Source organism: Prosopis cineraria, unplaced genomic scaffold (genome assembly GCF_029017545.1).
Source record: "Prosopis cineraria cultivar Desert tree isolate PC_DT_omini unplaced genomic scaffold, ASM2901754v1 PC8, whole genome shotgun sequence".
NCBI lineage: Eukaryota > Viridiplantae > Streptophyta > Magnoliopsida > Fabales > Fabaceae > Prosopis > Prosopis cineraria.
The window spans coordinates 11,517,136-11,534,901 of record NW_026555339.1 but is presented as its reverse complement, the minus strand read 5'-3'; the positions used below and the strand labels follow the sequence as shown (position 1 = coordinate 11,534,901).

The following is a 17,766-nucleotide window of genomic DNA, read 5'->3' as shown; positions in this document are numbered from 1 at the left end:
ATCAGGTCAGAAAAAGTGAACAAAAGGAAAAGCAGTGTAATGTTGGGGATCATTGCTTTTTCTTAAAGAATAATTCACTTAATTCCATTGTTTTTAATTTGATAGAATTAGTCACTATATGGGACTTCAAGCGAACAGAAACATTTTATTTTTTATATTCACTACAGATTACTTATAAAGTACAATGCTAAAAAGTTTGACTGAGTGTTTCTTTTTCTTGGATGCTGCTTTGTTTTTTAGTAACTTAATCTAAAATTTCAAAAGCAGAATGCTATTGGCTTTCAATAAGCAGAGCAATGGCCAGAAGTTTCATGAAGATGTCACATATCTGCAGGTAATGCTTTTAATTAAAACTAACCACTTGTTAATTATTGTGATTGGAAGCTTTCAAGTGCTATTGAATTTAATTAATTAATGTAATATTGTGTTTTAATTAATCTTGTCAACATAGGTGAGGACACTAGTAGAATTGCTCTGTTTTGAAGAAAAGAGTTATACGATGAGCAACGAAGGAATACCTGTCTTGTTAAAAGAGTACATCAGTCGTTATTAACACATCTCATTGCTTGATTTACTAATACAAATGTCGTCAATTTAATATAAACATTGTATGAAGCTTTAAGATGACAAAAAATATCTGATTTTCATGTAACTGACTCCATCTGATAAAATAGAGCTTGTTGTTTTGTCTTTAAAAATAAACAATAAAGTGCATTGTCCTCATATTACTTTTTAGTGGTGATAAAAAAAATTGTTACTGAAAGCCAAATTTTTATTTTTATTCTTTTGTAGTGAAATGAGTATGAGACTAATTAACCAACCATATTAAATTGTTTGTCAATAGCTGGAGCTCATCATCAAAAAGAAGTCGATGTTATTGCTGGACGAAATCTGGAACATGCTCAACTAGCCTATGACAAGATATTTGGCTATGGAAGAAGATTGAAAGTGGTTATAAATTGAGATCATAAATTGATAGTTAAGCGCTTAAGTACAAAATGCTCCTAATAAACATACACAAAACCTTTCACTTTAAAATCTAAAAACATATGGGAGCGCTCATATGAAGCAGCGATCCTGTAGATTTAAAAAAAAAAAAAGAATTAATCAATCTAAAGGAGCGATCGACAAAGCACTTTCTTAGGCTTAAGTAATGAAAAAGATAAAAAATAATAATGAGCATAAGGTAGCGCTTTATTAAATTTAGCCAAAAACAGAAAGAATCTCAGGTTATAGAAGTACTTCATTATCAAAGCACTCCAGAATGTATGATAATAAAGAAAATAAAAATTCTTATTTAATTTATTAATAATATATTTGTGATTTCATTTATTTTATATTAATAATATACTTAGCATTATTATTTTTAATTTGGGTTAAATTTAATGTTCAATTAATTTCTGAATATAATAATATTTAATGTATTATAATTAGAAACTATATTAATAAGAATAATGTGTAAAATTTTATTGTATATATTTATATAGTTATGTAAATTTACAAAATTATATATATTTTTTAATTATTTCTGCTCATGGAAGTTCTCTAGAAGGGAAATACAGTTCATTAATAGAGGAAAACGGAAAACGAAATTTTGAAATTATAGAAGAGTTTTGTATAATGCAAACTTCTTTTTTGCGTGCATACGTATAGTGCAACTTTTATTTTAAGATCTGTGTAAGTTTAAACTTTTAATCTTTATAGTTTTGCTCAATCTTGCGGTTATTTAAAAAAAAAAAAATTATTTTGCCTATAGGTTGACAGGATCTTTAACTTCTTGCAAGTTATGTATCTGTAGTACACTTGTTACCCTGAAATCTAGTTTTGATTCACAAGTTTGATCAGGGTCTTTTATTAGATTTTATACCCTATGATTTGACAAATGCTTTTTATATCACTGCATTTGCTTTCAGTAACAATATCTTATCTGGACTCATTATATCGAGTGACACGGTATCCATAATCTTTCATTTATTAAAATATGTTGCGTTATTGTATGACAGAGCCATTAGATTATAAATTAATTCATATACAAGGTAAGAGTTTTGAATTAGTAAGCGACAATATCTTCTGTAATATATTTTCGAGTTTAGAAAAATATAACTGCTTCCAGTTCTTGTTTTGAATTATAGATGCTTATTAGAGAAAATATTATTTTGGTCTTGAAGTTGCTGTTGAAGGGTTTCTTGCATCAGTATCTACCTACTTAAACTTATTTGCTACAATTCAAACTCTTAATATTCTCGCAATACCATTGAGTTGTTGGCTGCAGCTCTAGTGGGGCCAGCATTTAGCTCTGCTTCTGCGAAAACTTTGATAGATAGAATCACCTCAAACGAGTTTCGAGATTTCTTGAGAAATAGAAAGTTGAAAGTCTCTCTCTTTGGTGGGTTGAAGGTAACTCTATTGATGCTTGAAGTAGTTCTTAATGATGCAGAGGAGAAGCAAGTCACCAATGGTTCAGTCAAAGAATGGCTTGAACACTGGGGTATGAACGCCAAGCTCGAAGCAATATCAAGTAGGCTTGAACACTTTGCCAAGCAGAAGGATATCCTTGGTGTGCAAAGTGTTAGCTCAAGGGGAATTAAAACAGCTACAACATCATTGGTAAATGAATCTGCTGTGGTTGGCAGAGAGGATGATAAGGAAAAACTTTTGAACATGCTGTTGTTTAATGAAGATGCAAAGGATAATGATATAGGACTGATCACTATTTGGGGAATGGGTGGTGTGGGGAAAACAACCCTTGCACAACTCCTTTACAATGACAAGGAAGTGGGACAACATTTCGATTTGAAGGCTCGGGCTTGTGTTTCAAACAAGTTTAATGTTTTTGATGTTACCAAGAATCTGGTTGAATCTGTCACTTCAAAAGTCTATCACAATAAAAATTTAGACTTACTTCGGTTTGAACCGAAAAATTGCTTGACCAATAAAAAATTTCTGCTTGTGTTGGATGACATATGGAATGATAAATATAGTGATTGGGATGATCTGGTAACTCCTTTTCGCTGTGGAAGAAGGGGCAGCAAGATCATTGTAACAACTCACCAACAAAGAGTTGCTGAAATCACACGTACGTTTCCTGTATATAACTTGACTCCTCTCTCAAATGAAAATTGTTGGCATTTACTTGCCAAGCATGCTCTTAGAAATGAAGATCCCAACAAATATACAGTGTTAGAAGCAATTGGTAAGAAAATTGCAAGAAAATGTGGTGGCCTACCAATAGCTGCCAAAACAGTTGGAGGTCTTTTGCGCTCAAAAGAGGATGCAGAGGAGCGGAATAAAATTCTAAATAGCAACCTGTGGGACTTACCAAATGATGATGTTCTACCTGCTTTGTGTTTGAGTTATCTTTATCTTCCTTCACATTTGAAGCAATGTTTTGCCTATTGTTCAATATTTCCGAAAGACCTTGTGTTAGATAAAAAGCAATTGACCTTGTTATGGATGGCTGAAGGATTTGTACAGCAATACTCCCATGGGGAGAAAGCATTGGAGACACAAGCAAGTGACTGCTTTAATGAATTGTTGTCTAGGCCTTTCTTTCAGCAATACGAAGGTGATCCAAGAAAGTTTGTCATGCATGATCTCATCAATGATTTAGCCAAATTTGTATCTGGTAGGAGTTGTCTTTGGTTTGAAGGCAATGAAATCCCAAAATCTGTTCGCCATTTATCATATCCCAAACAACGATATGATGACTTTTAAAAAGTTTGAGAGCTTTTACCATTTAAATTGTTTGAGGACTCTTTTGTCACATTACCAACTAAATATGGGATCTTTTGTTTTTTTGTTCAAAAAGGTGCCACCTGATTTGTTTTCAAAACTAAAATGGTTAAGAGCGCTGTCATTGTCAGGGTATTACAGTATCACTGAGCTGCCTAATTCAATTGGCAACTTGCAGCATTTGCGATATCTGGACCTTTCCTATACCTCAATCACTCGGTTGCCTGATTCAAGCTTTACACTCTACAACTTGCAAACCTTGCTTTTATCATATTGTTTGTCTTTCAATGACTTGCCTGGAAAGATAGAGAAGCTTATTAATCTACGCCATCTGGACATTAGTGGCATTGCTTTGAAGGAGATGCCAACACAAATTAGCAAACTTCAAAATCTTTATAATTTGAGTACTTTTGGGGTGGGAAAACAGAAGGATGGTTTGGGGATAAGGAGTTAAGAAAACTCCCTCATCTACAAGGAAGGCTTTCCATTTTGATGCTACAGAAAGTCGTTGATTGCATGGATGCTTACGTGGTGAACTTGAAGAGGCGAGAAAAAATTGAGGAGTTAGTGTTGGAATGGGACTGTGATACTCAGGATTCACGAGTTGTAAAAGATGTACTTGACATGCTGCAACCTTCAAGAAATTTACAAAGATTGACCGTCAACTATTATGGTGGTACTAGCTTTCCAAATTGGGTGGGAAATTCTTCATTTACAAATATTACCTTTTTATCTATAAGTGATTGCAACTATTGCTTATCACTTCCACCATTTGGACAACCACCTTCTCTCAAAGAGCTCTTGATCAAAGGAATAACATTAATACACACAGTTAGTCATGAGTTTTATTGCAGTAAAACAGAGTCCTCTTCATTTCAGCCATTTCGGATTTTGAAAAGTCTAAGATTTGAGAAGATGCCAGTTTGGGAGGAATGGATACCATTTGAAGTTAAAGGTACCAAATTTCCATTTCCTTGTCTTAAACATTTGTATTTATATGATTGTCCTATGTTCAAGGGAGACATTCCCAACAATCTTCCTTCATTGACAAAGGTTGATATATTAAAGTGCAATCAATTGAAGGTAAAATCATCAGCTTTGCAATGTATTACATCTATTGAGGAATTAAATATTGAACTAGGGGAACAAGGCTTGTTGAGGACTCTTGATAATGATTCTCCGGTCTCACTAAAATGTCTCCGAATTGAGGTGTGTTACAGCTTGCAGTCTTTTGCCAAGATTGAAACCGAGTAGCCATTATCTTCAAGACTTGTATCTCATAAATATTCAATTTGTGAAGTCCTTCCCAATAAATGGCCTGCCCACTTCACTGCGACGGCTTGAAATTTGGGACTGTAAGAAATTAGAATTCCTACCCCTGGAATCTTGGCAAAACTACACGTCACTCGAACATTTGGAAATAAAAAATAGTTGTCATTCCTTAACATCCTTTTCCTTAAGTTGTTTTCCAAGGCTGAAACATCTTTATTTTGATGGTTGTCTTAATCTGGACATGTTTACACAATTTGGGGGATCTGCTCTTACCTTAGAATCTTTTGGTGCCTTTGATTGCAAAAGTCTTAGATCAATGGCAGAAGTGAAAATTGATTCCCTTGGTGCCCTTCAAAAGTTTAATCTTTCTCGGCTTCCGAATTTTAACTTGCTGCCTCAACATGGTTTACCTTCTAACTTGCGATCAATTTTGGTTGATGATTGCAAGGGACTATCATCTATGTCCATAGAGGATTGGGGTTTCCAACGGATGGCTTCTCTCTTAGAATTTTGGTTTAGAGGTGATGAAGGTGAAGGTATTCTCCACAATTTACTGAAGAAACAGTTACTGCCAACTTCTCTTGTGCGTGTCTACATACGGAATGTCCCTAATCTTAAATTCTTGGATGGAAAAGGGATTCAACACCTTGCTTCTCTAGAAGCACTCTACATCCATGATTGTCCAAACCTTGAATCTTTGCCAGAAGATGATCTGCCATCCTCTCATTTGTTATTGCATATCTCTCGCTGTCCTGAATTAAGAGAGAGATGTCATTATCAGAGAGGAAAGCACTTGTCCAAGATTGCTCATACTCCTACTATAAAGATTAATGACCAACACTATGATTCTTGAGGGAGATGTTACATGCATAGAATCAAAAGGTGAGCCTTGAAATTTAGAGACAACTAAATATTTTAATATTCATCAACAAATATTATTTATTGTTTCTTTTTCATTTTTGACCTTGCAGGCTTGCACATCACAATGTTGGTATTCCCTTGTGGTCATAGCATTTGTTTACATCTTATGACTAGATCTTGCCTGCAGCAGATATAGGTGAACTTCTAGAATTTGCTTAACCTCAGTGCTTCTGTAATATATATATATATATATATATATATTCCTTTCAACAGCCAGTTGTGCTTATTTCCATTGATGCGATTTCTTATCAATAAATGGGATTGCTTCTATGGTTGCTTTAAATTATTGTTTAAAATTTCAATTATGGCTTGATGTTTCAATTTTTAAGTTTTATCATATATTGGTTCTGTCAAATTTGATCTGCACAATTTATTGCAGCTTGTTATATATGTCATCTGTGTTCGTTTGATGAATGATATTTGTTAATCATAAAGGTATACAAGACTTGGCAGCATTCTTTGATCATTTGACAGAATAACATGAGAAATATCTGTCCATAACAGGATTGGTGTAATTTGAACCATTTTATCATGATGGTTCTCCAGCTTTCTTAGCTTATTCCCTACATTTGTCCAGTCTCTCATAAATATGAAGAGTTTGGATTTTTTTTGTAACGAGATAAGTTGCATTTGTTGTTCTTCATTTCTTGTTTCACAAAACTCATATACCCAATCATGAACAGTGGACCAAGTCTTACTGTCACTTTTTTTGTTTTGGCATCTATATTGCTTTTTACAGTTACAAAGGCAGCATGCTACTGGCTTTCAATGAGCAAAGCTAAAGCCAAAAGTTCGCTAAAAATGCCACGTATCAAGCAATGCTTATAATGGGAACAAACCACTTTTCAATTTTATTTTTTATATCATATTGCTGTTAATTCTGAATCATGAGGGAACTTATATAACTTGGAAATAATATATGTCATTAGCTTTCAATGAGCAGAGAAATGGTCATGAGTCCCTGAAAATGTTACATATCAAGCAGTTCTCATAAGAGGTATTTATGGCACTGACAGAAAAGATTCAAAAAACAGAGAGGGTGAAACTAGGTAATTCAATATTATTTGGGTTAAAGACCTAATTTATTCCTAAATTTTTTTTAAAAGCATTGGACATTTTATAGTGAAAAGTGCGGCAATTTCTCCACTAAATAATTTTTTTTTAATGAGCAATATTATCTCTATGTTAAACATCTTTTGATTTGACTATTAGTTGGCCCAAAAAATGACAAACAAAGGATCTAGAGAATTACAAAAAAAGACTCAAAAAGTTGTATAAAAAGAATTTATAAGAAAATTAATACAGATTAAGTTCTTAAATTATGAATAAATTTGAATTGACTAATCTTATTTATTACCCATATAAAATATTAAAATATTATTTTAGTCAATCGCTTTGACCGATTTCTGTGTGACTATTGAATCATCAATGCTAGAAAGATAGATAAGTAATTAAAAATATCATATTTAATTTACTAAAATTTTGTTTAAATATTTAATTATTTAAAAGTTTAAATATTATTATTTATAAATATTCATACAAAATTTATAAATCATCTTTTAAATATTAACAACTCAACTAGTTTTTCTAACATTTATAGGTGATTTGTAAATTAATAGTATGATAAAGTATAAGTCTATCTTTAAAATTAACAAGTCCTCCTTCATAAAGTTGTACATCAAAAGAGTTGCCATGTAAATTGTGTGTGAAAATTTTTAAATAATAAAATATTTAAATTATTAAGTACTCCCTCTATCTCAAATTATAGGGCACTTCTTCAGAAGTTTCTTTGTTTTAAAATATAAGATATTTTGGGTAGATTAAGATTTCATTAAATACACCAATTTCAATATTACCCTTTCTCCCTCTATAATTAATTTCCATCTCTTCTCTTTTCAATATATTAAATGATGGGTATTTTGAAAAGTTTATATTTTTGTTTTGAAAATATAAGGTTGTTAAGTGTATTTAATGAGATTTATTAGTATATGAAATTTTATTTAAAAGTATATTATAATTTGAAATAGAGGGAGTAATAAATTATTAATATTAATACTTTAATAATATGTTATTTAAACTATTTTTTGCTCCTAGAATTCGTACCCCCTTCGTTAATAATAATAATAACAAGATTTGGAACCATATTTAATTATTTGGCTCGATATAGTATTTAATATCCATGCCTGATTAGATATTTATGAACGAATGAAGTGTGATTTTAATCACATATATTTCTAATGAGATGTGAGTTATGATACACACATATATATTTGTTAAGTAACATTAATTAATTTCTGAATTTATAAGATTTGCATGTTTTGATTAATCAAGAAGATGAGGAACAGGGGAAGCAGTAGAATTTCTATACTTCAAACACAAGAGACAGATATGATATCCAAGGAAGTCAAGTAAGAAGCTAACCCAGTTGTTGAGGCTAAGCAACAGTTCTTTTTTTTTAATGTTTAATGAAATTTTTTTTTATAAAATGTGTATCTAATTAATTCTTTGTTTTATATTATTAGGTTAGCAGAAGAATTGCTCCACTTCCAGCACAGATTGAATCAAGAGCGGGTAAGAAACTAACTAATCCTCTCTTCATATTCCTAAAATCTTAAGCTGATGATTTATATATAGACACAAACATACACACACAACACACTTTATAATGGGTTTTTACTTTTGATATATTATTCTTTAAAATATTTTTTTCAATGACTTAAATATCTTCGCCTCTTCTTCCTTTTCCTCTGTTCCTCTCTCACTCTTCCCATTCTCTCTGAGTTCTAATTTTTTCTGGCAATGGCCTCTTATTTGGCCAAAATTAAATCAGTGAGAAGCTGTCAAATTCATGTTATAAACCACAAGTACTATGTGTCATATTTGACAATTTTTGTAATAGCATTCACTCTTGCCCAAAGTGTTCATCATCCATTTGAATTGTCTACATTGGTTTCTTCACAAATCAAATTTCATTTAATTTTTTTAAAAATATTTAAGTAACTTATAATTTTAATACATATTAAATTTAAAATAAAGGTGATTTTTTAATTATCAATTCACATATGAAATCTAGCAAAGCCACGAAGCATCTTTAAATTTAAAATCCTCCCTCGCTGATATGTTCCATTCAACAATGCCACTAGAAGATACTCTTGGTAAAATGGACGGTTGTGGGTTAATCTCTTTCATGAAAGACCGAAGAAGTTATTGTGAATGGCCTACCAATATTTTAAAAATACAAGTCCTTCTTCTTAGGACCATCCATGTTTAATCAACTAAACAGTTTAGGAAATTATTTCAGAATTTTGAAACCTTAATCCTCCATAATAATAATTCTCTACATCATTATCAGTATTATTCATTTCTTGTCAATGTGAGAACTAGAGGATTAAGATATAACAGAAAATAGGATTAAAGCAAGAAAATCAAAATTCACAACTAAAGACAGATATAAAAGAGAATTCAACCAGAAAATTAAAATTATGGTAAACTTTTCTGACAGTTTCTATTTAATATAAAAAAAATAACATATAGATAGTAAAATGAATGATTGTTTAATTTGGTAGACTTTTCCAAGAACGAACAGAGATGTTGCTGCGGATGGCCTACCTTAACCTTATATTCTGACGCGCAAAGTATTCTCTCAGTGGCTTCACTCTATCTCTTCCCATCAAACTCTCTTCTCTCTCATTCATCTAAGCAATACTTTTTGAGTTCTGAAACAAAACAAGCCATGGAGTTCGCCGCTAAGGTGGGAGAAGCGGTGCTCTCTGCTTCTGTGCAGACCTTGCCAGATGATCAGATGGCCTCAAGCGAGTTTCGAGATTTCATGAACAACAGAAAGCTCAATGTCTTTCTCTTGGATAAGCTGAAGACAACTCTTGTGATACTTTTAAATCACAAATCTAAAGTTTGGCAGAATGTTTTCTCTTTCCCTGGATTTTGCACATATTTTTTCTTAGTTAGTTACTCTAAAATTTCATCAGCAGAACGTTATTGGCTTTCAATAAGCACAACAATGGCCAAGAGTCTATTGAAAATGTCACATGACAGATAACACTTATAGCAAAAATAAATTAAACCACTTCTTTTTAAAAAAAATTGTTGTGATTGAAAGCTCATAGTGTTATCTTATGGTGAAGACATCAATAGAATTGCTCTGTTTTAAAGAACAGTCACATGAGAAGCAAAGGAAGGCAGGTAAAAAACTAATTCAAGTCACTACTTTATCTCCTTTATATAATATTAAGGTTAAAAGTCAATTTTATCCTGAAACTATGCAAAAGTTTACAAATGATTATAAATATAATTTTTGATCAATTTTATCTCTTAACTTTAGAAATTCAGTTTGCCGTACCTTGACATTATTATCCCATTATGTGAGGCGCATATTTGAATTTTTTTTAATATTTTCATTGTAAAATATTTAATAGTGGGTCCCACCATTTTTAAAATATTTTTATAATATAAAATAACTCTCTCCTCCCATCTCTCTCCTTTTCTATTTCCACCCCACCCTCTTCTCCATCTCCTTCCCGTTGTCTCTCTCTCTCCCTCCCTCTCCTCCCCACTCTCTCTCCATATCTAATCAACCCATATCATAGTTCATTGGCATCAACTAAAAATGGTAGGTGTGGCAAAGGCAATGGCACCGTGGTGAAGCATTTGCTTGAGGTCAACAACTAAAGGAGCCTTCAGTTCTAAATTCCAATAATCCAGTTCTATCAACACAATTCTTTGATGAGAGGATGAGATACAGTTCAAGTGACCAAAAAGGCTTTGGCTGAGACCTTAGTATTCTACTATCCCTTTGCCGACAGTTGAAGCGGCTTCATACTAAAATGATGACACTTGACTTAGGTTTTGTTCTCCCCTATTTTTATGTCAAAAACAGAAATCGTGCTTCCCACCATCATGAAATCTGATGACTACTCTGACGTCCTCTTAGGCATGCTCTCACGAACCTACCTGCATGCACGTCGAAAACCTATTAGATATGCTGGTCAGCCAAGAGGGAGTGAATTAGGTGTCCTCCAATTTATCGCTTAAAGCTCTTGATCATAGAAACTTGAAATATGAATGATGAGAGGATAAATAAAGTTGATCACAATGAGAGAGATAGCGAGCAATACACAAGGAATTTATCTTAATTCAGCCCACTCTATTTGGCCTACGTCTAGTTCCTAAGAACCTCCTGAGATTTTTCAATATAACTAAAAGTTCAATCTGGGCACTTGTGAAGCCACAATATAATCTCAGACTTAATGTCTATATTGCTCTCCTTTACAAAAATCTCATAAGTTTGATTCAAACACTTGTGAAGCTACTTACAATCTCTCAGTCTTACAAGTATGTTTCTCTCCCCCTTTGAGAGGTAATTTTAATACCCACTTAAGATCGCCTGATCTTAAGTCTGCTCAGATAAATAATAGAAAGAATTGATCTCAAAGTGATCCTCATACAAACTCACTCATTGAGTAGATGAATACATTAAAATATAACAATATTGAAAATAAAAACAAAGGTGGTTGAGAGTATTGAATATCACAACTTGCACACAATTACTTCTCTGCTTCGATCTTCATAAATGAGTCCTTTTATAACTAGAGTTGATAAGTGATTCATTAGACTCATTAAAGTAGCCATTAGAGTTATTGTCTATTCTCCTCTTGCATCTTGTAAAGTATCTGGTAGACACAATTAATTTTCTGTTACTTTTTGATCCTTAATGTTGTAGATGTAAGTGTAAGATTGTAGCTTTGCAATGATATTATTACCTAAAAAAGATAGTAGGAAATGGTAGCTTTTCAGATGGGTTAGCGTGTTGGAGTCAAAAGCAAATATAAAAGCATTTATGTATTTAATACTCTAACAATATTACTGTTGAAAATTATACTGGAAGAACAAAGACTATTTAGGAGTAAGACTATTGGAATAATTAAGACGTGTTTAATCCAACCTAAAGTTTTGTTTAAAATGATTCTAGGAAGATTAAATAACTAACACAACTCTCAGAAAGTGGGAAGAAAGAGATTAGAGAGAGAATCAAAATTCTCCTATTATAGATGTGAGAAATAGAGCAAGTTTCTTCATGCTTATTCTTGAATAAATAAGCTTATTTTGAAATAGTGAAGAACAAACAATGAGAAGCACAGGATTGGTTCTTTTGAAATATAGTTCTCATATCGGAAGAAACTTATGCATACGATGGTTTGAACAAATTTATTTGGGAATAAGGGAAGTTATTTCTATTATTCTTGAATAGACTATTCCTGAATAAGTTTCCTAAATAAGAAACTTCAAAATGATGCATCGTGAAAAAGCTTTAAAGAGATGAACATTATTCTTAAATAAAGACAGCTATTCCTAAATAAGTTAATTCTGAATAGGCAAGAGAGTTGATTACTTGAGAATAAGGAATACACATAGGAATAAGCTATTCTGAAATAAGGAAGCTCTTTCAAAATAAGGACCTATTCATCAAAATCTCAGATAGGCTTTCAGATTCTGAATATTTGATTATGAGTTCAACTGAAATACTTTGTAGGCAATTAGGAAAGGTCCTTAAAAGATTAAGATTAAGTTGAATACTCAATTCTAGAAAGAAACTCAATATAGATTAAGCTTTTAAGTTTCTTGACTATATGGGAATAGGAAATGATAAAAATCATTATTAAGAGTTTAATCCTAAACAAAGTTGTATTTCAAATAATTTTAAGAAGGTTATGGAGTAAACACAACACTCATAAGGCGAAAGGAAAGGGATTAGAAGGAGTTTCAAAGACCCCTATTATTCACGTGAGAAATAGAGCATTACAATCAATGCTTCTACTAGAATAAGCAAGCTTATTTTCAAATAAGACTAGCTATTCCTGAATAAGGCTTGCAATTTCAAATAACGGACACAGATTTAGAATGCAGTTTAAGTCAACTTCTAACTAACATAACTCTTTCATTTTTAAATCCAAATTAAGAAAATGATATATGGTTAGAAAGCTCTAAATGTCTAGTTTCCAACTAAATACCTACTCAAAAATTCAAAATATTTTGAGAGATATGATTAAAAAAAGTGAGGAAAGGTCAAGGACATTTTATAAAGGATTTGGATACAACCAACTTTGAAAAATCATAACAATTTCATATTAAACTCATTCTGAATGAAATAAATGTATTTGGGAAGATTTACAAGTCTATTTTTAAATGAAAGAAGTTTCATATTAATGAATTTTATATTAAGAGATATATAGAAAATACTAAATAAAGGTCAAAACCATATATCTCTAAAACTCTTAACTCAAATCATAAACTTCAAACATTGATAACATAATTCCACTTTGAGTAAATATAACTTTTAAGAAACTTTATGAAGTTAGTTTTCAGACAATATTTAAGAGGAAACTTTTTCAAATCTTGTGAGATATAATTGATTAAAAACAAGATTAAGGTTATATATCACTATTTATTTTAAAACAAAAATGCTAGTTAAAATTTAAAATAAATGCATATAAAAACAATGAGTTTAACATATAGGTTAGAAAGCTTAAAGACATTATACCCATCAAGATCAAGGCAATGATGGATTCAAGCTTATATGTCTTTATTCACTTAAGCATTTCTTAGATTACCTTTCTCTTCATCTTTATTATTGAGTGAAGCATGCTAATAACAATGGCTTCCTCTTCATGCTCATTCACATTGAATAACCTTTAATAATATATCATGAACATAGTGGTTAGTCCAAGTATTAATATGCATGAGAATAAATATAAACATTATTATATCATGCATTTATATATTTAATTAATCTATATTCATCATCATCAAAACTTAACCTAAATATAATTATAGTTTGAAATCATTAGAATTTACTATTCTCAATTCTCTTCATATGTCTTTCACATGATTCTCGATCAACCTAGTTCCATTCAAGATTTTGATAATTTTACAAAAAGTTGGTTTAAACAAATTTGATTTGAAAATGATCATACCTCACATCATCAAGCTTTGTACATGTGCATAAATATTCATATCTCATTTTTATATTGACAATTACTTGAATAGATATGAATCTTTTATAATAAATAAATATTAAAAAATTAAATTTGGACCCAGCTAATAGAAAATTTTGATAGTACAAATGACAGGATGATTGATTAAAAATATGGGTGATTAAAGGATATAAATGACTCATAATTAAATTTAGAATCATTTGTAAACTTTCATGACCAGTTTATAGGCAAAATTGACACTTAACTCTAATATTAATCAAAACAATTGATCAATGAACATATACATAAAGATGATAATTATGTATATATGTATGTATAAAACTTCCACTTTAGCTCCATTGATGTTCATTTTTTGTGTTGGGCAAAAAATTTGATTATTTATGATGTTTTTCTTATTCGGCTTTCTCAATTGTCATGTGGTTGAATTGAATATCCTCATCAATTGCTATTTTACTTCAGCAACAATAAGGACAACAAAAGTATGATATCCAGATTACATGCATAGTTCAGTTTATTGAGATTTGTGTCTTAATTAGCACACTTTTAATTTACCTTGACATCTCTCTCTGCATTGAAAAATTCACCACTTGTAATTCTTAGATGCTCATTTTAGTACATTAAGATATTGTCTTAAAATCAGTAACATAGTGTGTCAGAAAATGGATGTCTATTAATTCATATAATATATATATATATATATATATTATATCTTCAAATTTGTAACTAAGGATGCTTTCTTAACAATTCCCGTTTTAATATATTCTTTGCAAACTTTTATTGACACACCTTTGCCCTTGAAGATTTTGTGATATAATCACCTTCAGTGTATCTCAAGGTAAATGAGAAAATTAATTTGATCTACATGAGTCTCATTGTTTAATTTACTAATTCCAATGTGTTAAGAATCCAATCTTTGACTGTTAGCCAATATTTGGTTATTAGTTTTGACAATAACAAATAATATGTCACAAGGTTTTAAATTTAATATAATCAAATCATTCTATGAAATTTCAAACCAATAGAAATATCTTTCTTTGATGATTTTCACACATTACATTTAAAGAACTCTTCCAATAGAAAGCAAGGACACAAAACAGAAATATAAAATAACTCAAGAGGAAGAAGAAATGAGCTTCAAAACTTAAGAGCAGTGTGTTAAACAAACAACGGGCAAAAGCTTATATAAGTCGAAAATTCACAAGCAGGTTAAGGACAATTAATTTAGTGGTTTAAAAATTAAGTATGGCTTAAGGATAATTAAAGAAAACTGTTTCTGCACATTGTAATTAAAAGTATAATCAATGGTGATTAAATTTTGAGCATTTACTCACTCACTTCTCTTCTCTTCTCAATTCATTACTTGTTCAAATTCTCATATTAGTATATATATGTCAAGATTTTATCAAGTTTGAACAATGTAAGACCTCTTCTAACACACACGATGATCGTTATGATAAAATCACTTCCTAACTATAGGATTCTCTTGGACCAGAATTATTTGTACTAGTTATATAAATAAGACTAATCATCTAATGAATATATATTATTTATTTAGCTTACCTCCTTGTTATTTAAAAAAAAATTCTCATATATGCTTTTCGCCGCATTTAATTTTTTTTAGTTATTCTTTTTCTTTTTCACATTTTTCTATCTTTGTCATTTCGACAACAGCTTTCTTTTGGAAGAATTACACCTAGATTTCATAAAAAAATTAATTATTATAATATCTATTACCATTAAATTAGGTTTAATTCAATTGTTAATAGATCTTGTAATAATTAATTTTTTTCTGTGAACTTTAATATAATTTTTTATTTTTAAAATAAAAAACTTTCAAGTCTCAATGAAGAATACAAAAGGGATGCCTTGGTTTAATTATAAGTTTACTCTCTTTATATCGTTTAGATGTAATTATGTATTTCCGTTATTTTCGGTTCTTATTATCAATGCCAGCTTTGTTTGCAGCCAAAAAAACCAATGTATGAATAGAGAACAGCAGGATGGAGTAAAGTATGTTTTGTATAAATATCGATAAGAAAGCGTTGTTGATTTAATCTTTTCAACCCCAACGTTTTATAAAATAAAAGGACTTCTGTATATATAATCTATTTTATAAAATTAATTAAACAGACAACTTAATATTTATTATATTTTATATTATGATAGGTTTATTATATTTATTAATGATACATCATTATATATCAATGATAAAACTCTTTGTAAATTTTTAAATTTTCAATTATAACTCCTAGTATATCAATAATAAATATTTTGTATATCATATAAAATTGATCATACTCTCAAAATTTCAAAAATTTAGTCCATATTTTCTTGGTATAAAAATTTTTTAGCCAATGATCCAATTATCCTAAAATAAATTGTTTAGAAATAGATTGATTGTTTTATTTCAAGTAACGTGCGTGCTGAAGGGTTATCGTTGATAACAAAATACAGTTGAGAATATCTTTTCAAATATTGAGATAAATTACTACATGTATAAAAATGAGGTTTCAAACTTTTAATCACTTGTTTAAATTATAAGAGCTTTTACCACTCATATTATTTTAATTAATTTTTTAAAAGATTTTATCAAAAACATACCCTCTTGTCCTCATGTATAAGACATTTTTAATCAAATCATGTAAATTAAAAAAATAATTTCTAGTTAAAGTATATGGTAACATTTTAATTTTATCCCTAATTATTATAAATAAAAATAATTTTTTAAAATAAATTAATAAAAAAATTACTTATGTTTTTTTCTTTTAATTTAACAGAGCATAATGTTCCTTTTTTTTTTTTGAGTGAAAAGGGAATTATCATTAACCTGAAACAGAGCTGTACAAACAGTTAAAGCGAGAAAATATTACATCAGTGATCTAAGGGAAGAAAAAGCATCTATAAGTATGATTAACAACAGCTTTAAATGAGAAAAGAATGCTATCCATAGCAAAAATTTCTTCTGTGAAGAGACTTCGGCTTCTAATGTCCTAGAGTTTCCAACAAGTGATACTAAGACCAATCTTTCAAGAAATGTCTAGTCGGGGATTAAGTAATTGACCAATGAGCCATGGAATCATCTCACTTCCATAAAAATCAAGTAGTAAATCAGATGGCAAGACCTTCTTCCAAACAGTGGCAGTAAAGGGACAATGTCTCAGTGCATGATCAATAGTTTTAGTATGAGGGTGGCAAAGAAAGCAAGTAGGATCATCTATCATATGTCTCTCATATCTTTCACAGTTGGTAAGAAGTTTACCTTTGGTCATTAACCACACAAAAGTATGGATTCGTTGAGCCATACGTAATTTCTAATCTTTAGACCAGATTTTATCAGCCGGATTCATCAGTACATTGACGGCTAATATATGATGATTTAACAGTAAAAACACCATTTCCACTAAGGTTCCAATGGCAAGATGGTTTCCGATTCAATTATGTTGATGGAGATTCTGGCAATCTGGGCTATGTGGGCTGCGAGGTAGTAGATGATCGAATAAACTCCACTTCCATTGTCCAAATTGTCAACGAAATCAAAAATGGTTTGAGTAGGTCAAACTTGTTAATTTCAGCAAAAGATAAGGGATATAGGGGTCCATTGTCTCCTACCCAAAAGTCAGACCAAAATTTGATGCTACTTCCATCTCCAGGATTCCATTTGAGGTGCATAACAGTGTCTTGCCATATTTTTGAGATGTTTCTCCAAAAATAAGAACAGCAACTCCTTGTGATATTCCGAGTTGTTGTGTTCTTGTATGTGGTATTTACCTTTAAGGACACGTGCCCATAGTAAATCAGGTTCAGCAAAAATTTTGTAGACCAACTTAGAAAG

General features: G+C 30.7%; 2 protein-coding genes and 1 pseudogene across 2 annotated transcripts; all 3 read left to right on the top strand.

Annotated features, from left to right (window-relative positions):
- LOC129317299 (putative disease resistance RPP13-like protein 1) overlaps positions 1-17,766 on the top strand; it is a 104,772-nt pseudogene that overhangs the window by 80,229 nt on the left and 6,777 nt on the right.
- Positions 269-4,986, top strand: LOC129317298 (putative disease resistance RPP13-like protein 1). Its single transcript, XM_054961650.1, has 5 exons — positions 269-334; positions 452-542; positions 2,273-3,669; positions 3,809-4,147; positions 4,234-4,986. Exons 1-5 carry the CDS (start codon positions 269-271, stop codon positions 4,984-4,986), a joined length of 2,646 nt encoding a protein of 881 aa, XP_054817625.1.
- LOC129318061 (putative disease resistance protein RGA3) lies at positions 5,226-6,130 on the top strand. Its single transcript, XM_054962575.1, has 2 exons — positions 5,226-5,886; positions 5,976-6,130. Exon 1 carries the CDS (start codon positions 5,246-5,248, stop codon positions 5,855-5,857), a length of 612 nt encoding a protein of 203 aa, XP_054818550.1. The 5' UTR covers positions 5,226-5,245; the 3' UTR covers positions 5,858-5,886; positions 5,976-6,130.